Source organism: Humulus lupulus, chromosome 8 (genome assembly GCF_963169125.1).
Source record: "Humulus lupulus chromosome 8, drHumLupu1.1, whole genome shotgun sequence".
In the NCBI taxonomy this organism is placed as follows: Eukaryota; Viridiplantae; Streptophyta; class Magnoliopsida; order Rosales; family Cannabaceae; genus Humulus; species Humulus lupulus.
This window is the reverse complement of record NC_084800.1, coordinates 79,997,390-80,019,669: the sequence shown is the minus strand read 5'-3', so window position 1 is coordinate 80,019,669 and position 22,280 is coordinate 79,997,390. Positions and strand designations below refer to the sequence as shown.

Sequence of the window (22,280 nt, the reverse complement as noted above, 5' to 3'; positions counted from 1 at the left end):
AGATATTTATTTCAAAATTTATATGATATTAATATAAATTTAATAAAAATAATTAATAAATTCTATAAATAAAATTAAGTAAATATGCATATGGCTCGTTATTTATATATATATATATTAGTCAACATCCAATAATTATGCCTATTTCATATTATTTCCCTTAACACTGGAAAAAATGGAAATTTAAGGGAAAGATGTTTAAAATTTGATAAGAGTTGAAAACAAAAGAAAATGTGGTTGTGGAGAGAGTTATGTGTCAGCAAATACTAAGGGTTTGATTGGTTCGTAATTAGAAAACTATATTAATAAAAAGTGTGATTCTGAAATGAAAATATGAATTTAGTGATTGAAAATATGTTTCTGAAAATGTGACTGATTCACTATCTGTAAACTGTTTTTTAGTTTTAAAAAATTAAATATATAATTTGTAGAATATTTGAAAATATAACAAAAATAGAATATGTAATTGGTAGAACTAAATCTAAAAATTATTTTTGAAGATGTGAAAGGAGAAACAAGTGAGGACTAGTTGAAATATGTTTTTTTTTTTTTTCGAATAAATGAATTGAATACTAAGAAAACGTGAAATAGTCGTTTTCATTTTTTCAGGCTAAAATTTAATTTTGTATTTGAACACAATTTTTGAAAATAACAAACCAATCAATTATTCTTTGTGGGCCAATGTATTTTGTGTTTTCAAAATGATAAAATCATTTCTAAATTACATACCAATCAAGCCTTAAATAACTGGTCAAGTTTTCTCCTTGCAAGGAATGTAATCATTTGGTTGGACCAAATCCAGCCCTAGCTAGCTCACTCCCATTGGGTCTCTTTCTTGTGTTTTTTAATGACTTCCTCATGTTTTAGGATATTCGATCCTAAATTGGGAATTTTGAAATTCATATAAATTAATTTTAATTTATTTGAAGTTAGATAATATATATATATATATGTTAATTAATGTCAAGGAATTATGGCCTCGCAAATGGGTCAGCACCGCCCCAATTAAAAAATCAATTCGTTTTGTTAGAAAAAATGCCTACATAATTAAGAGCAAAAGCATGTGTGATTATTTTTTAATTAATGCCAGTAATTAGTATTATTAAATGTATGTATTTAAATAAAAGAATCATATGGGTGTTTCATTCACGTTATAAGCTAAAGAATATAAATATATATGTATATATATTAGTATATATATGTACTAAGAGTATAAGAGAATCTTTCGTTCTTTCAACTCCTTTAAATAATTTATTCACTGAACAAACTATATAACTTTGATGTTTTTGGAGGTTTTCGTTGAATAAAACAAATGAAAACAAAAATTAAAGAAGATTCGAAAGAGAAAGAAACAAAAGAATCAGAGATTATGCTGCAACTGACAGCACATCACTTGGAATTCTATCGTTGATGTTTATTGCATTAAATTATTGAGTGTGAGAAAAAACAATAGGGACTGTAATTACCAAACAATTACTCACATATACTTATTAAACTTTGTTTTTTTCTTTTTTAAATTCTTGGAGAGGGTTTTATTGAATAAAAAAAATCTTCATTATATTATATATGCCATACAAACATTAATACAATATTAATATGAATGAAACTAGGTACACATTTCTTTGTCACTTTGTATATATTTTAGATGTGATATAAATATGAATCTCTATTAATAATATAATACATTAATCATTTTTCTATTATTATTAAACAAAAACATCCTCATATGTTAGCACTGTAAATATATATATATATATATATATAAAGAAAGACGTTTTAGAAAAGATTATGGTAGCAAGTATATTTATATAAATGGGGGTTTCATATATATAGATATATATATTTATATATATATATCACTTTTTTACCCTATAGAAAGTGAGTCCCAAAGACATCATACTTTCATATTTTTGTAAAAGATTGGATTTTTAGCCCTCGTTAAAATTGATCTTAATTACACTTAATTATGTTGAAATTCTCCATATATATATATATTATATCTTGAAATTATAAAGCTTAATTATTAGATCTAAAGGCAAAGAAATAAAATAAACCAATCCAAGCCAACACTGCAGATTTAGATCTAGACCAAGACAAAACCAGCCATATGATGACAATATTATATGGGAACAAAAATTTCTCATATCTACTATAAGATTCACTTTCTTCAATTTTACAGTGCATTCGACGATAAAGTTTCACATGTTCTTGATTTGTCGTTAGTTTGTGGTAAATATTATTCTATGATAACAAAAGTCCTTCTGATAATTACTATACGATATATATAGTTTTCTGGTCATTCACCTTTTCAATTGTGATGGTGTTTATAATTTTGTATCATGTGAATGTGGTGTCATCAATCATACAGAATGATATTGTCATCATTTACAATTATTACATAATAAAATGTAATTAATCAAACCATTAAATTTAACTAAGTTTAGTGGTTTGTTCTTGTTTCGATTTGAATGGTATTGTTATAGTATAGTTCTTGTTATTACAGTATGTTCAGTCTTTTACATCGCTCCATGCGAATGACATAGAATCTATCATAATATTTCAGAAGATATTATGTCATTCTTTGACCAATGTCGATTATGTTATTTAAATTCCTTTATAAAACTGCTTTATCTAAAATCATTTATACAGCTCAGCAAGATTACAACAGAAATTTAAACCAGTCATTCAAAGATCAAAACCTCTAACAGAATATCAGTTACAACAGATTGCCAAGTTATTCAGAAGATCAACTAGTATAAATAAGGAAAAGAAGTTTCAAACAGTGCAATAAAAAGAGCCTCCTTCAAGATCTGAGTTGAAGCTCCAAGAATCCTCAAGTGTGAAGAAGTTTTTCCCCCTCGTGAGGTGTTTTGTACAGAAAAAGAAAAGAGAGAAATAGTCAGTAAAAGGGTTAAGGAAAGAGTGAAATAAACTGAGAGAGTAGGATAGATTGAGGCTTACCAGTCGATCTCTGTGACTCGGAACCTCCATTGTTGTACTCGAAATCAAGCATGCTGAATGAAAAGACTGAGCTAATCCCTGAGGCGAGCTCGACGAGGAAGTAGCCATTTTTGGGCGAACCTCGAAAACTCTCTGTGTTTGCTTCCTTATCACTCTCTGTTTTTCTTATATTTCTGTTGTTATTCATCTCTCAAACCATATTTGGTTTATGCCCTAACAGAGCTTTTGCAGAAAACCCATTTCGAAGGCTGCTCATTTTTCTGTAAAGTGATAAAGCTTGTTAAAGTTTATTTTAGGTCAATTTTGTTTACTGTTTTGTGTAGACACGTGGGTCTTTGTGGTTCACATATTTTGATCAGAATATAAAGTCTATTTTGACCTTGGTTTGATAACATATTTGTTGAGCTGGTGTAGGTTAAAGTGGTAAAATCCTACAGTGGTATCAGAGCCAGGTTTGGCAAGGAGATTCAGTTCACAAGAGTTATCAAGAAAACAAGAAAGACTGGAGGAAGTTGATCCTCCAGGGGCTGTATTCAATACAGGAGATTTTGTGGATATTCCACTGACTGATCAAGCTGAAATTTCTGATTCTTTAACTAGTTTAATTTCAGATTTTTCTAACATGAGTAATATTAAAATTGACATTGATAAGTTTGATGGTTCTAGTGATTACAGGATTTGGAGAAGAAAAATAAGATCTCTATTGGCACAACAAAAACTACTGAGAGTTCTTGAAGATCCAATAGAGTGGCCTGAAAATACCTCCAAGATTCAACAAGAGGAATTCTTGGAGACAGCCACTGGAATCATCATCTTCAACCTATCTGATGCTATAATCAGATTGGTAGACAAAGAAGAGACCCCAGCCAAACTATGGAAGAAATTGGAAGAACAGTTTCAACAAAAGTCATTAACAAACAAGATTTTCTTAAAGGAAAGGATATTCGGATACAAGATGAGCCATACTAAGACTCTTGATCAAAACCTTGATGAATTCCTAAGGATGCATATTGAGCTGGCTAACTCAGGAGAGAATGAAGCTCTAAGTGATGAAAACCAGGCTATCATTATTCTTAATTCACTACCTGAATCCTATAGAGAGGTTAAGACTGCCATTAAATATGGCAGAACTGAAATCACATTGGAAGAGGTGATTTCAGCTCTGAAATCAAAGGACTTGGAGATGAAAAATGAAAGATTAGGGACATCAAGTGGAGAAGTGAATTTTAGTCAAGGCAAGCCTCAGCATAAGAAATCTCATCACAATCGGGGCAGAAGTCAACACCGTGGACACTCTAGAGGGCCTAGCAACCACAGAAGCATATCAAGCTCTAGGGGACCTAATGACCAAAAAGGGTGCTACCATTGTGGAAAACCAGGGCATTTTAAAAGGGATTGCTATCTTTGGTTAAGGAAAAATAAATCCAAATCAGAAGGACAAGACTCAGAAACAAATAAATCAGACTATCACTCTTTCAAGAATAAATCAGAACAGGCCAATATGAGTAGTGGTTATGACAGTGGAGAAGTATATGTCACAGCTACAACTTTCAAAGACGATTGGATACTAGATTCAGGTTGTACTTTTCACATGACTAACACAAAACAATTCTTTACTGATTTCAGGGAATCAACAGGAGGAAAAGTCATTTTGGGAAACAACCAATCATGCCAAATAGAAGGATCTGGTATAGTAAGTTTTAAAATGTTTGATGGGGCTATAAGGTCACTAACAGGTGTCAGGTTTGTTCCTAGTCTTGCTAGAAATCTGATTTCAATTAGTGTTCTAGATGACATGGGTATTGTGAGTAAAATTGAAACAGGTACAATAAAACTAAGTAAAGGAGCCATGACTATAATAAAGGGGCACAAACATGAAGGCCTATACTATTTACAAGGAGAACCAGTGACTCAATGCAACAATACCATGACACAAGCAACTGAAGATCAAAAGGCTGTCCTATGGCATAGAAGATTGGGACACATCAGTGAAAAGGGACTACAAATTCTAAGTGAACAGAACCTGTTTGGCAAGGATAGAGTGAGCAAGGTGGACTTCTGTGAATCTTGTATACTTGGTAAGCATCATCGGCTTAGGTTCAAAACAGGGGCACACAAAACTAAGAAAATCCTAGAATACATACACTCAGATTTATGGGGTCCTGAAAAGACTTCTACTCATGGGGGGTGTTCTTATTTTATGTCTATAATAGATGACCATTCTAGGAAAGTTTGGGTGTTTTTACTTAAGCATAAAAATGAAGCTTTTCAGAAATTTGTCCAGTGGAAAACATTGATGGAAAATCTTACTAATCATAGAGTCAAGACCTTAAGAACAGATAATGGGCTAGAATATTGCAATGACCAGTTTGACCAATATTGTAGGGAAGTTGGGATTCAAAGACATAGAACAGTTCGGTTAACCCCTCAGCAAAATGGTGTTGCTGAAAGGATGAACCGAACTTTAATGAATAAAGTCAGGTGCTTAATGCTACAATCAGGTCTAGCTAAAGGTTTCTGGGGAGAGGCTGTTCTAACTGCAGCTTATCTAGTCAATAGGTGCCCATCTAGTGCTATTGAATGCAAAACACCCGAGGAAGTTTGGACAGGAAAACCACCTGACCTATCAAATTTAAGGGTATTTGGTTGTGCAGCCTATGCACACCAAAGTGTAGGTAAGCTAGAACCTAGAGCTCTTAAGTGTGTGTTCTGAGGTTACCCAGAAGGCACTAAGGGATACAGGTTGTGGGTTAAGGAGAAATCTGGTCTTAAAACTATATTAAGTAGGGATGTTGTTTTTAAAGAAGATGTTTTTCCCTGTATTACTAATCCTATTTCTAGCACAGATGCAGGTTTAAACACTAACCATGCAGGTACCATAATAGATTATCATACAGAAATAAATCAACATAAACCAGCACAAGCAGAACCAGATATCATGCAAACAGAACCTTATCAGAATGAACATGACCAAGTAAGAACAGAGCAAGCAGAGCAAATTCAAGAAGATAATACAGGTCAGGTGGAACATAATCTAGAAGGACAAGAACCGGCTGAAACATTGGCAGATTATCAGCTTACTAGAGACAGAACTAGAAGAATCCCTAAACCTACTCAGAAATTCAGTTTTAATGCATGGGAAGAGGTATTAGCTTATGCATTTGTAAGCGCTATGGGGCTGGACAGAACTGAACCTACTACCTATGAGGAAGCTATGAAAGACAAGGATTCAAAACAGTGGGTCAAAGCTATGAATGAAGAGATGGACTCTTTAATCAAGAACAGTACCTGGAAATTGGTAAATAGGCCTAAGGGTAAGAATGTGGTATCATGTAAATGGTTGTACAAGCTAAAAGAGGGCAGAAACAAGGAAGAGCCTATAAAATTCAAAGCTAGACTGGTTGCAAAAGGTTTCACACAGAAGGAGGGGATTGATTTTACTGAAATTTTCTCACCAGTGGTTAAGTATAAAACTATACGAATCATGCTCTCTATTGCTACACAATATGATTTAGAGGTTGATCAAATGGATGTTACCACAGCATTTCTACATGGGGAACTAGAAGAAGATATATATATGGAACAACCAAAGGGGTATGAAGTCAAAGGAAAGGAACATATGGTTTGTAAGCTAATCAAATCCCTATATGGTTTAAAACAGTCACCAAGGCAGTGGAATAAAAGATTTGATGCATTCATGAACAAGAAAGGGTTTTCTAGGAGCTACTATGACACATGCCTATATTATAAGGGAGCTCAAATGAAAGATGTGATCTACTTACTGCTTTATGTGGATGATATGCTCATAATAAGTAAGGAAAGAATTACAATAGACCTAAGGAAGGGCTGGCTGAAATCAGAATTTGAAATGAAAGACCTGGGAGTGGCAACTAAAATCCTAGGCATAGGTATTCACAGGGACAGAAACAAGGGAGTACTTACTCTATCTCAGGGAGACTATGTGAGAAGAATCATTGGAAAGTTTTTCATGAAGAATGCTAAGACTACTAGACAGCCTATGACAAACCAATACTACCTCAGCAAGGAACAGTGCCCTAAGACTCAGACAGAAAAAGAAGAAATGGCTAAGGTACCCTATTCTAATGCAGTTGGATCTATAATGTATCTTATGATATGTACAAGACCTGACCTAGCATATGCTATAAGTGTCTTAAGCAAATATATGGCAAATCCTGGAAAAGAGCATTGGGAGGCTATGAAATGGGTATTTAGATATCTACTTGGTTCTACTGAAACAGGACTTAAGTTTACTAAGAAACTAAACTGCACTTTGATAGAAGGATATAGTGATGCTGACTATGCAGGTGACAAGGACAACAGAAAATCTACCTCAGCATATTTTTTCTTAGTGGAAGGAAACTGTGTAAGCTGGAGAGTTCAACTACAGCCAGTAGTGGCCCTATCAACTACTGAATCCAAATATGTAGCAGTTACAGAGGCTATAAAGGAGGCAATATGGATCAAAGGTCTAATGGAAGAACTAAGCCTATTAAGAGAAAAACCTACAGTCTATTCAGATAACCAAAGCTGCATACACCTATGTAAGAATCCAGTTTTTCACGATAGAACTAAGCATGTAGAAATAAAGTATCATTTTATAAGGGATCAAGTAACACAGGAAGTGGTCAACATTGAGAAGGTGCCTACTGAGGACAATCCTGCAGACATGGGTACTAAAGTACTGAACCTAACTAAGTTTAAACACTGCCTAAACTTATTAGGTATCAGTCAAGGAGGATAACAGCACCACTATTCGAGTCAGGACTCTCAGGGAATACTAATAATATGATTAAGCAGTCTCATAAAGGAATTTAGGTGGAATTTGTTATTTAAATTCCTTTATAAAACTGCTTTATCTAAAATCATTTATACAACTCAGCAAGATTACAACAGAAATTTAAACCAGTCATTCAAAGATCAAAACCTCTAACAGAATATCAGTTACAACAGATTGCCAAGTTATTCAGAAGATCAACTAGTATAAATAAGGAAAAGAAGTTTCAAACAGTGCAATAAAAAGAGCCTCCTTCAAGATCTGAGTTGAAGCTCCAAGAATCCTCATGTGTGAAGAAGTTTTTCCCCCTCGTGAGGTGTTTTGTACAGAAAAAGAAAAGAGAGAAATAGTCAGTAAAAGGGTTAAGGAAAGAGTGAAATAAACTGAGAAAGTAGGATAGATTGAGGCTTACCAGTCGATCTCTGTGACTCGGAACCTCCATTGTTGTACTCGAAATCAAGCATGCTGAATGAAAAGACTGAGCTAATCCCTGAGGCGAGCTCGACGAGGAAGTAGCCATTTTTGGGCGAACCTCGAAAACTCTCTGTGTTTGCTTCCTTATCACTCTCTATTTTTCTTATATTTCTGTTGTAATTCATCTCTCAAACCATATTTGTTTTATGCCCTAACAGAGCTTTTGCAGAAAACCCATTTCGAAGGCTGCTCATTTTTCTGTAAAGTGATAAAGCTTGTTAGAGTTTATTTTGGGTCAATTTTGTTTACTGTTTTGTGTAGACACGTGGGTCTTTGTGGTTCACATATTTTGATCAGAATATAAAGTCTATTTTGACCTTGGTTTGATAACATATTTGTTGAGCTGGTGTAGGTTAAAGTGGTAAAATCCTACAGATTATATATGGAGCAATGTAATTATAAATTCTAAAAAAATATATTATACGATACATAAATGGGTATTGTAAAATCCTTATTTTATTGTAGTGACTACTACATAGATCTTTTATTATTTTTTGAAAGGAAATGAGCACCTTCCACCACCCAAGTTAACTTTTCAACTTATTAGTATAAATTCAAGAAAGAATAATATTCTATATCACAAATTTGAATCTTAATTAGAATGTCCAAATTAAAATAAAGTCACAAAATTTATTACAATTAACAAATTTAAATTCTACCCACATTCATAGATGTAGAATTTTTATTTTTTTTTGGTAAGTAAGCAATTTCATTAATCAAAAAACACCAATTACAACGAACAGCAACCCAAATAAAGATACCAGACAAATCAAAAAGAAAAAACAAAAGATTCTATACAGTTAAATCCCCAAACCAATTCCTATCCATCATGTTGATTATATTCCGTAAAACAAATTTCCCTCTAGCTTTAATATCTTGTTCGATACATTCCATTTAACTATACAGTCGATACTAACAATTTTCTCATCCCATAAAAGAGTATTGCGCACTCTCCACAAATGATAGGTAGAATCAGCTAAACTAGTAGCATAAATTCCTCTCTGAAATTGAGATATATGCCCTTCCCTCTAGCTAGCCATCTCAAGAGACCTTGCAAACTTTCAGAATTTGAATTCCACCCCAGCCAATGCTTGATCTCAGTGATACATTTCCTGCTATAACAACAAGAAAAAAATAGATGGATACCATCTTCCTTAGCATTACCACAAATCAAACAAGTTGGATCACTTGCAACTCCAATATGATGAAGTTGAGCTTTTGTTTTCAATCTGTTCAGTGTAGCTAGCCAAGTGATAAAAGCATGCTTGGGCACTAAATAAGCATTCCAAATATATCTAGTCCAAGCTAAATTCCCACTCTCTAGAACTCCCCTAAACTTGCCATAAACTTCTGTAATGCTATACCTTATAGAGATAAAAGATTGAAAGGAGTAAAACTCCTTCAATCTATTTTTTACTTCTGTAATCTTCTTCCAATATAAGATGGATTGCAAAGGAGGCTCATATTCCCACCAATGTTCTCCCTTAAGGTAAACCGAATGTATCCACTTAACCCACATGTTTTCCTTATTAGCAGCAATAGCCCAAACATACTTCCTCAAAGCTGCCAAATTCCACAGATCAATATGTCGAATACCCAAGCCTCCTTTATACTTGCTTTTACACACATCATCCCATGCCACACTCCCCGGCCCTCCAAACTCAGCCAATCCTTTCCATAAAAAAGCTCTACAAATCTCATTAATTCTACACAAAACTCTCTTAGGTAGTACTACAATATGAGCCCAATATGTATGGAAAGATATTAAGACTGAATTAATGAGAGTAAGTCTCCCAGCAAAAGATAAGAACTTCCAGCTCCAATTTTTAATTCTATCCACCATTTTATCAATTAAACCTTCATAATCACAAGGTGAGAATTTCTTTGCACTAATAGGAATACCAAGATACTGAAAAGGAAGATTGCCTCTCTTTAGCTTGGACACCGATAAAATTCTTTGAACCTCAACTTCTGGAATACCATTGCTTATGAGTTTCGATTTGCTATAGTTAGCTTGTAACCCCGAAGATTGAGAGAATAATTCAAAGCCTTGAAGCACTCTATAAACTGATTTAAAATCACCATGAGTAAATAACACCACATCATCAACGAAGCATAGATGATTAAGTTGTAAATCCGCACATCTTTCATGAAAACGAAACTCCTTGTCCCTCGCAATTTTTTTCAAGACTCTAGACAAGTACTCCATAGCTAAAACAAACAGCAATGGTGACATCGAATCCCCCTGTCTCAGCCCCCTTTTGGAGTTAAAAAAGCCATGGAAAGACCCATTTAACATAATGGAAAACTTAGGAGTTCTCACACAAACCATAATCAATTGAATAAAGTGATCCAAAAATCTATAGGCTACAAGAATTTCTTCAAGGAAATCTCAATCCAAAGTACCACAAGCTTTCCTAAGATCCATTTTCATAAGGCATTTCGGTTTAGCTCCTTTCCTCCCATGATGTCTTACTAAATCTTGACAAATCATCACATTATGGGCTATATATCTGCCTTGAATAAAACCACCATGATTCCCCACAATCAAATATGGTAGCACCTTCCTCAGTCTATTACATACAAGTTTAGTAGCCACCTTGTATATTACATTGCAACAGGAAATTGGACGAAAATCACTAACACTCTCAAGGCATGGAACTTTAGGTATTAGATTAATCGCGGTGGCATTAATCTCCTTTAACAGGTTGCCAGTTTCAAGGAAAGATAAAATTGCTTCACTAACCTCCTCACCAATCAAATCCTAATGGTGTTGGGAGAAAAAACTACTAAAGCCATCGGGCGCCGGCGCTTTGACTTCAGGAATAACAAAAAAGACATCCTTAACTTCATGCTTCTCAAATGGCTGGAAAAGAGTCTGAATGTTAGTAGAGTTAAGAACGAGCCCTTCCTTCATTACACAACTTTTCACTCACCTTCTTCCAAGATTCTTGTGTCCCAAAAGATGCTGATAATACTCAAGGAAAGCATTTTGAACTCCACTTTGAGAATCCTGCCACTGCCCCTGCTCATTGCGGATAGCCAATACTGAATTCTTTAATCTTCTCATCCGAATACTCCTATGAAAAAAATTGAGTATTATCATCACCATGATGGATCCAATTCAATTTCGTTTTTTGACTCAAAAACTCAAAATAAGCATCTCTTAGCTGCTCATGTCTCTGCCTGTAACGCGCCTCCTCCCTGATCAGTTGTATATTTTGTGGATCAATATGCAGTTTTTGCTTAATATTATATAAATCATGTTCAGACTGAGAATATGCAGCACCAATATCTCCTATTACACAGGAATTCAGGTGTTTCAATCCAGCCTTAACTCTCTTAAGTTTGTTCGCCACTCTATACATAGGAGAACCATTAACCGTTTGTTGCCAAGCATCATTAACACATTGTTGATAACCCGGGAACCTTTGCCACATTTTAAAGTAGCGAAACAGCTTTTTCGCCAATTTCAAACTCTTACTTAGTGATAAGACAGCCGGAGAATGATCAAATAACCCTTCTGGCATGAAGCAAACAACAGTAATCGAATAAGCATCCAGCCAAGCTTGGTTACCAAGAACCTTATCTAGTTTAGCAACAATTCGATCAGGTGGTTTTTGTTTATTAATCCAAGTGAAAAAACAACCATGATAAGGAACATCAAGTAATTCACAATCTATCAAACATTCACTGAAGGCTGCTGAAAAAAAAAAAAAAAAGACCGCACCCTATCTCCAACACGCTCATCATGATGAATGGTGGCATTAAAGTCCCCTAGCATCACTCACGATTCCTGGGTCTTCAAAGCTCTAATATGATTCCATAAAACCATCCTATGATCTTCTTCATTGAAAGCATAAACAAAGGTGCAGAAGAAGGGTCTCAAACCAGTCCGGGGCACCACCCAACAGTGAATGCGTTGGCTGGAACAGAACCGAATATTCACTGTGAAAATATTAGGATTCCAAGCCAAGATTATTCTTCCATTATTATGCAACACATTATTTGAAGTAAATCACAAATCACTAAACATATTAAGGAATAAGCCTCCTAACTTCCTAGCCTTAACCCTGGTCTCTAGGAGTCCAACCAAACCAATTTCCCTAGTCAAAATAAGTTTTTTAGACTTCATGTAGCTCCTGAGTTTGGTTCAAACCCTTCACATTCCATGATAAAATTTTATCCATTCACTATAGGAGGAGACTATAGGAAGATCTCCCCCTCCTGTAGTGATAACAAGCTCTGGGTCTTCATTAATTGCCCACAGTTTTGATTCTCCCAATACGTGAAAGCTATTACTCAAATCTTCAGGTGGTTTTCCCTTGGATCCATCATTGCCAAAACCTTTCCTCCCTTTTCCTTTGACTATACAGAACCCCTCTGCATCAACCACAACCTGTTTACTATCTGTTTTAACTTGATCCTTAGGTAACCAAACTTTAGACTCCAATTTTTTCTTACACATACTTGACTCATGCCCCAACCCTTTTCACTGTAAACAGATAATCGGCTTCCATTCATAATGCACCATCACATCCATTTTTTATCCTGCTCATTAATATAACTAATAATGCTAGGAAAAGATTGTGTAATAGAGACTTCAATCATTATCCTTGCAAAATTAAGTTTCTCCTTCATTTTTGTAAATAGGATCGACTTTCAGAGGTGTGCCGACTTGAGACACTAGCTTGAACAACGTCTTCTCCCCCCAATACTTCAAATCTAAATTTGTTAGTTGAATCCAAATGGGCACACTATGCATATCTTCCTTTTGAAATTCTTCATGAGCATTCCAAGGTTTCATGACAAGTGGTTTCATGACAAGTGGTTTATAGATGTAGAATTTATCTTGGTAAAATCTCTCTATATGAAAATAAATTAACCATGCATAACAAAAATAATTATTTGAAGCAAAAAAAAGTTGAGAAAGAGAATATCAAAGAAGGTCATATTCCAAAGAAAGAAAAACTGAAAGCCTATTTAACATTATTCCCTATTTTTTGTTTTCATTGTTTTCAAAAAAACAACATATGTTTAGCTAATATTTTCTAACAATACTTTTGAAAAAAAAAAAACCCCTTGAATAAAAGTAGAATGGAATGAGAATCGTATTCATTTGTTTGGTAAGATTTTGGAATAAACAACATAATTATATTTGGTATATTATGTAACATTACTTTTATAACCAAATTACTCTTTCATTCCAAAATGTTTTTTTAACGAAATTACTTTTAATTTTTCCGTATTAATTTTTGTTAACTAAATTATCCTCATGTCTTCAAAATTAATATTTTTATGACCAAATTATATTTAGGAGAATGATATTTACACCCCAATAATCTATTTAGGTACCCCGTTTATTATAAAGAATTAAATTAAATTATTATTATTTTTAAGCTTCTTCTTAACGTTTTTTCTCATTTTTTTTTATATTCTTTAATTTTTAATCTCTTTCTGTGTTATAATTTCAATCATTTTATTTTATCTTGTTTTCATAATTTTAAAAAAATAATTTATAATTTGTTTAAAAACTTTTACTTCAATTCATATATTTTTTATTTTAATTTTTATGTCTAAATATTTAAATTATATTTTATTTATATTTATTTTTTAGAATATGAAAAAGTAGAAAAAAAATAAACATAAGCTTATATAAAGATACATTTTATATTAATTTTGAATAAAAATAGGGTGTCTTAATCAAATTTTGGGTGTTAAAGGACTGTTATATTTATTCTTCTAAACTAACATTAATGGACCATATTACCCTTACCCCTATCAAATTATATAATGATACTTAATTTACAGTTAATTTTTTTAGATATGAACAAAATAAATTAAAATAAATTAGTTTCATAAAATATTGAATAATTAAATCATATAAAATACTAAGAAATAAGTTCTCATTAATAGTTAGACATAAGAACTCGCCCCAAGATAATTTGGTTCATTCGATCAAAGGAAAATAGCTTGATCTAGACACTGGGGATAATGGTTAATTACTAATAAGAAATTGATGCCATCATCACTATAGGTTTCTTCCTCTTGTGATTTTTTTTGTAACACTGACTGTTAAAGTCAAATAAATGTTAAATTTGCCAAAATCCGAATTTAGTGCTCTTTGCCTTTGGTGAGTCATGAGATAGATAAAATATTTCAATGTAAGACTCATGATATTATTCGAACCCAAGCATATATGTTTAAAAGTACTTCTAAAAAAGTAAAACTAATAAACCTATGGAAGCGATTTCTTTTCAATTATTCATGTAAAATGATTGGTCAGATTTTGATCAAAATCAATTATGTAGGGATAATGAATAAATGAATGAAAAAATATAGATAACATAATTGAAACACAATAATAGAACATATCAATTTCTTTTTCTTTAGGCAGATTTACACATGCATAGGTGTAAGAAGAAAAAGTAACAACTTCTAAAATTTGCACATGTAGGAGGAGGAATTTGACTTAGTCTAGAATATTGTATAGATAGGGCATGTTAACCTTGTAAAATATGTTGGAAAGGAATGAGTTTCCTCTAATTTGATCTAGAAAAGATGGATATGGAATGGTTTTTCAGTATTCACATCATAAAATATAAAACCAAGCAATGGAATAAGTTTACTTTTTAGAAATTACAAGTTCATTCTATTGTTTACCAAACACTACCTAAGAGTGTTGTTATATATATTTAAAAGGAGCTTTTAGATTCAACAACTCATAAAATATATAGTTTTAGTTTTAGATTTGACTGAACATAAAGTGTTAGACACTTTAAGATGCCTAGTAGCATTAATCATAACTTAAACCAATACTTTCAAATTATAATTACTCACAAAAAAATAATTTAATGAACAAAAATAACTACTGAATATAAAATGGAAAATAAGTCAAAGAGAAGGAAGATCAGTTTCCAAAGCAAGAGAAGTTAGGGTTATATATATATATATATATATATATATATATATATAATTTAATACAATACTTGTGTGTTGTTAGAGAGTCAAATACTTGTCTCATAATATGGCAAATCATGCTCTAGGATTAGATAGTAAATTAATGTGGAATGGTAAAATTCAAACTTTATTCATGTTTAACTTTTTGGACTTTATTTTCTTTTTCTTTTTAAAAAAATTAATACAATACTTTTTTCTGTGGCATCACTTAATAATTCAATACTTTTATAATTACTAATAAAAAATGAGTACATATTGTGTTATTTCATTGTCCACTATCAATTCTCATTATATTCCCTACTCCATATTTTTTCTGTTGTCACTTTCTCTCACAATCTATATACGAAATTGTCTAATTATTATTATTAAAAATACATTTTCGTTTGATTTGTATATATGCATAATATTATATAATATTATAATTTTATCCAATCCAATATGATGAGACAATATGATGCGCCATACATGTGTTTGAGTTTATAATTTTATTTGTTGGATTCGGATATTCCGCTCAATGGAGCCTACTTGTTAACTTTTGCAGACCATATATGCCCAACTTACATCATCATAATAATAATGTTTCCATTCACCGTAGCTATATTATTTAGAACAAGAAACTTTTATGTCGAGAGAGATATTATATATATATATATAAATATAAATATTTTAATACTTAATCATTACATCAATATTTATTTACCAATGGTTAAATTTGGTTATAATTATTGTATCTTTATTCAATCATTGTGATGAGTTGAATAGTTTGCCAAAAAAATTTAATAAAATATAACAACTCAACATCTCAAATAAATATAACAATATTCTTTCCAAAAAATAATAATAAAAAAGTAACAATATAATTTTCATTTTTCAAAATATATATAACCAATTAATCATTAATAATTCGTAATCTTAGACATAATTTAGTAATACCATATAGTCATGTATGTATAGTGTTTTTTTTTGTTAAAATTCAATTTTACCCTTATAAATTAGGGTTTATTTAATAAAATATAATATTGAGAACCTATGTGAGTCCAAAAAAAAAAAAGTTGAGATCTAATTGCTACAAAAAAAAAATGTTGAGATCTAATTGTTACAAAAAAAAAATTAGGGATTTAAGTGATATAATTAGTGAAGTTTGGGGAGTCAAGTACTATTACCTATATTATAATATTATATTCAACTATTGAAGAAATTGTGGTGAACAAGAAAAATCTATATATAATAAGAACCTTTCTTCCTATCACATTATTATAATTTAAATTTTTAGAGGTGAGATATGACATGTCCCACATGTGGCCAACAACCTAGTACTCCTTTTAAGATTTTATGATAAGATCTATATTATTAAGATTTAAGAAACTAGCTCCTCCAACTTTTTTTCCACTTTAATCCTAAGATCATAATTCATTACAAAACCCTTTTGGCTATTCAAGTAAGGCTTTACATGTCATAATGTGTCCTTTAATTTGTTTCTTCTTTTTTTTTTTTTTTTTTTTTTTCATTTAGTGCAGAATATAAAGAGAACGGGAAAAGAAATAACTAAAAATAATAATATGATTTTATATTTTGCATATCTTCCGGACATTGATGCGCATTTTAAGGGTAGTTTGTAATTATTTCTAAAGCATGAGATTATAACTTCATTCTAGTTATTGTATTTATGAGTTTTGGTCCTTAAAATTGTCATGATATACATCATTTTTATATTTAGTATATCATTGTGTGTATTTGGTACAATGATTAATTATATTGTATAGTTAACTATATCTTTTCATTGGTCTATATATATATATAAAGAAAATTTACGATAAAAATCACTAAGTAATGTTAAATGTTGCACTTAAGTCATAAAATAATTTGGTTTTGTGGCAAAAGTTGCTTCAGTTATTATTTTGGTACAGTCATTAGTCGTCCTTTATTAAATTAGTTCAAAAAAGATCAGTTTGCCACAAAAGTCTATGCAACATTTTATACTACTTAATGACTTTCATAAATAAGTTTACATACAACTGTTGTATATGATAAACTAATTATATATTTATAATTTTTTAAATATATATATATAGATGTGGATTGGATTGAATCACTTATTATAGAAAATATGATAATAAACAATGTATAAAAAAAATAAAGATCACACACAAATTTACGTGGAAACTCTGAAGGGAAAAAAAACCACGAGAGAGAAATTTACTATATCAAATAATGATACAAGAATATTTCAGCAATACAACTTAGATGGTATTCATATGAGAGAGCATACATAAAAGGGTAACACTTAAATAATAAAGTTTATTGGGCTAGGCCTTTAGAATTTAGGATACTAACATAACAAATTCTACCTTGACACAAATCTAATACTAAGAATAAGAATTGATTTCAACCTACACAAAACCCTCTTCTTCCACAAAGCCCCAAAGGGCTAACTCAACAAATACCAACCAAGTTCAAGCAGTGCTCAAACTTGGCTACAAGTAAAACTTGGTCATCATATCAGTATGATTATCATGGGTGTTGATCTTGCTCACAATTAAGTTAATTATATATATATATATAAATATGATAATTAAGAGTAGGTATGGTAAAATTATGATGATGAGAGTGTGTATCTAAGGATTCTTCGTTTAACGGTTTTTTTTCTGTTAACTTTAACAAAATCTTACAAATATTTAATATCATATACCTTTAAATCCAATTAAAAATACAATAGACTAGATATTTAATAATTATATTATATAAATTCAAATATTATAAAATATTATTATTATAATAGTATTTAATACAAGACTAGATATATAACAATTATATTAATATAAAATCAAATATTATAAAATATCATTATTATAATAATATTTAATACATAATTCTCATTTTTTTTCTTTTTTTATTACTCAAATTAACTTATATAAATATATATCCATATTAAATAATAACAAATATTATAAATACATTATTATATAGGTGTTGTGTAATTACATAAGAAAGTAGAATAACATTCCTCTTCTTTCAAGAATAAACAAGCTTATTCTCCAATCACTGAGAAATATTTTAAGGAATATCATGATCGAATGTTTTGTATATTGAAGAAAATTAAGTATGGCAGTTTGTGATTTAAAAAGTCATGTGTTCATCCAATCCAATCCGTTCTATTTTGCTAATAATTTATCTGATCCGCACTAAGTGCGAATTTCATATTTCAGATACAATCCAATCCGCATAACAAACTCAAATCCAATCCAATCCAATCCGCAATAGTGCATATTGGATCTGTTATTTTAGTGCATATTTTTTTTAATATTAAGTTATTTAATAATTTTCACTAAAATACATATATTTTTTTTTATCATAATTGTTTACCGAGTTTTCTGGAAACTAGAATTATAAGAGATCAGAGAGCTTAGAAAGCGAAGAACGTAGATTATCACCCAAGGAATTTTACGTGGTTGGGGCGTTAAAGAGCCTTAGTCCACGAGTCAATTGTATTAGAGCTCTTAGGAGCTTAAGTAATAAGATCTCTCTGATTTTGAGCAGTATATCTACTTAACAGAGAAGAACTGGATCATTTTCCCAGTGCACAGCTGTTCATATTTATAGGCAGTTGTGTGCGCTGGGTTTGAGCCAGACTAATCCAGGCCCAATAAGGGTATAAACACTATTTGCTCACTGATGGAGGCTTAATACAAAGGATTTTAATAAATAAAATGCATTAATCAGGGCCCACCGGGCCGGCCTGAGCGTACGCTATAAGACTGACAACAGTATGCAACTTCAGTCTGGTTCGCGTGGGCTTCGAAGGAGATCTAGGGGACAGGATCCATCAAAGTAGTGGCAGTACAATTCTGAACTGACGGCGTACATTCCGTATGTAACATCTTCTGCAGGGTAGTTATGGGGATCAAAACTCCGTGTTTCTCAGGGTGATGTCAATATCGGGGACAAATTATCACGCCCAACCTGGTCGCCGGTCCGGGTTCATTTACTAACATCTCTCTTCATTTACCAAGATCGTGGTTCGTTTACCAGGATCTGGATTCATCCATCGTCGTCCCAGTCTATTTTTAGACTTGGAGGAAACGATATCTTCATCACATCCCGGGTGACACCGGTCAAAGGGTCTGGAAACATGCCAACTTTCTGTTTCCGGCTTCTATTCCGGGACACAGTTTAGGCTTTACTGATATTTGGGCCGCCAAAGCTCACTCCTTCCTCGTCTATGGGTCCTGATCTGGGCCTTAAGTCCCTTCAGGGTGGCCCATGGACTCAATATGCGGAGCCGTGAATGTTGGGATGAAAACGGGGATAATAATAACAAATAAATCACGTAAATATTAAAATAAATATTCTTTTTAAATTTAAATATCCAATAACAAATAAACAAACTCTAATTGCACATAACAACAAACTTCTTAAGGCTTAAATCTCCAAAAACAAAAAAATATATGAATCAAGCACACAACTTTTCAACAACACAATTATTTAAAATATCATACATTAATTTTTCAAAATATTAATATTTTTATTTTTAAATATTAAAAAAAAAATTATATATTTATAATTTTTAAATATATGTAAATAGAAGCGGATTGGATTGAATAAGTTATTATAGAAAATATGATAATAGATAATGAAAAAAAATAAAGATCACACACAAATTTACGTGGAAACCCCATAGGGAAAAAAAACCACGAGCAGAGGAGAGAAGTTCACTATGTCAGATAATGATACAAAAATGTTTCAGCAATACAACTGAGAGAGTATTCATTTGAATTAGAGAGCATACATAAAAGGGAAACCCTAAAATAATAAAGTTTATTGGGCTGAGCCTTTAGAATATGGGTCACTAATATAACAAATTCCACATTGATACAAATCTAATACTAAGAATAAGAATTGATTTCAACATACACAAAATCCTTCTCCTCCACAAAACCCTAAAGGGTAACTCAACAAACACCAACCAAGTTCAAGCAGTGCTTAAACTTGGCTACAGGTAAAACTTGGTCATCATATCAGTAGGATTATCATGGGTGTTGATCTTGCTCACAACTAAGTTAATTTTTTATATATATAAATATGATAATTAAGAGTGGGTATGGTAAAATTATGATGATGAGAGTGTGTATCTAGGGATTCTTGGTTTAACGGTTTTTTTCCGTTAACTTTAACATAATCTTACATATATTTAATGAAATCTTACATATATTTAAAATCTAATTAAAAAATATGGTAGACTAAATATTTAATAATTATATTATATAAATTCAAATATTATAAAATATCATTATTATAATAGTATTTAATACAAGACTAGATATGTAACAATTATATTAATATAAATTCATATATTATTAAATATCATTATTATAATAATATTTAATACATAATTCTCATTTTTTAATTACTCAAATTAACTTATATAAATATATATATTCATATTAAATAATAACAAATATTATAAATACATTATTATATAGGTGTCATGTAATTACATAAGAAAGTAGAATATCATTCCTCTTCTATCAAGAATAAACAAGCTTATTATTCAATTATTGAGAAATGATTTGAAGAATATCATGACCGAATGTTTTGTATATTGAAGAGAAGTAAGTATGGTAGTTTGTGATTTAAAAAGTTATGTGTTCATCCAATCAAATCTGTACTATTTTGCTAATGATTTATCTGATCCGTACTAAGTGTGAATTTCATATTTCAGATACAATCCAATCAGCATAACAAACTCAAATCCAATCCAACCCGCAATAGTGCAGATTGGATCAGTTCTTTTAGTGTGGATTTTTTTAATATTAAGCTATTTAATAATTTTCACTAAAATACATATATATTTTTATCATAACAAATAAATCACATAAATATTAAAATAAATATTCTTTTTAAATTTAAATATCTATTAACAAATAAACAAACTCCAATTGCACATAACAACAAATTTCTTAAGGCTTAAATCTCCAACAACAAAAATATATATAAACCAAGCACACAACTTTTCAACAACACAATTATTTAAAATATCATACATTAATTTTTCAAAATATTAATATTTTTATTTTTAAATATATATAAATAGTTGCTGATTGGATTGAATTATTTATTGTTGAAATATGATAATAGATAATGAACAAAAAAACAAAGATCACACACAAATTTACGTGGAAACCCCGAAGGAAAAAAAAACCACGAGCAGATGAGAGAAAATTACTATGTCAAATAATGATACAAGAATGTTTCAACAATACAACTCAGAGAGTATTCATGTGAATCAGAGAGCATACATAAAAGGGAAAGCCTAAAATAATAAATTTTATTGGGTTGAGCCTTTAGAATTTGGGTCACTAACATACCAAATTCCACCTTGACACAAATCTAATACTAAAAATAAGAACTGATTTCAACATACACAAAATTCACCTCTTCCACAAAGCCCCAAAGGGCTAACTCAACAAATACCAACCAAGTTCAAGAAAGGTTCAAACTTGGCTACAAGTAAAACTTGGCCATCATATTAGTAGGATTATCATGGGTGTTGATCTTGCTCACAACTATGTCTCTGCGATCAATGATATCACGCAGAAAATTAAAGTGCACATCTTTTGGGAAAACTTATATAGGATCTTAATTATTTTCATGTAAATCATATATTAAACACATAAAATAAGACAACCTAGAACATGTTTCTACAATTGAATTTAAACAGAGATAATGATAAGAACACTTACATTATATGCAGCAGAATGTAGTAATCATTCCTTCATTTTCTCTAACCCTTAAATCCTTTCTGTCGCAGGGTATCACCAAGAAACTAAATCGATCTTCAAATTTCTTCACAGTCTTCCATAATATATTTAGAATCACCTAGACTAGAGTTGGAAATTCTCAACACATGAGATAGATACAAAGAGAAGAAGAATAGAAGAGAATATTGATGTAACGTCCCAAATTCCCTAATGTGTCTTAGTGCCTTGATTAGGGGGCTAGGAGGGAAATAATTGGTTAATTGTGTTATTATGTGATTATATGCATGATTGTGTGAGTTATATTATTATATGACTGAATTTGCATGCATGTG

General features: G+C 31.3%; 1 protein-coding gene across 1 annotated transcript; it reads right to left on the bottom strand.

The window, feature by feature from the left end:
• Positions 1-9,206: 9,206 nt before the first annotated feature.
• LOC133795693 (uncharacterized) lies at positions 9,207-10,466 on the bottom strand. Its single transcript, XM_062233151.1, has one exon. The coding sequence runs from the start codon at positions 10,464-10,466 to the stop codon at positions 9,207-9,209; it is 1,260 nt and encodes a 419-aa protein (XP_062089135.1).
• Positions 10,467-22,280: the final 11,814 nt, after the last annotated feature.

Coding starts and splice junctions, on each gene's coding strand:
- LOC133795693 (XM_062233151.1), bottom strand. CDS start 10,466: ATGTCACCATTGCTGTTTGTTTTAGCTATGGAGTACTTGTCTAGAGTC.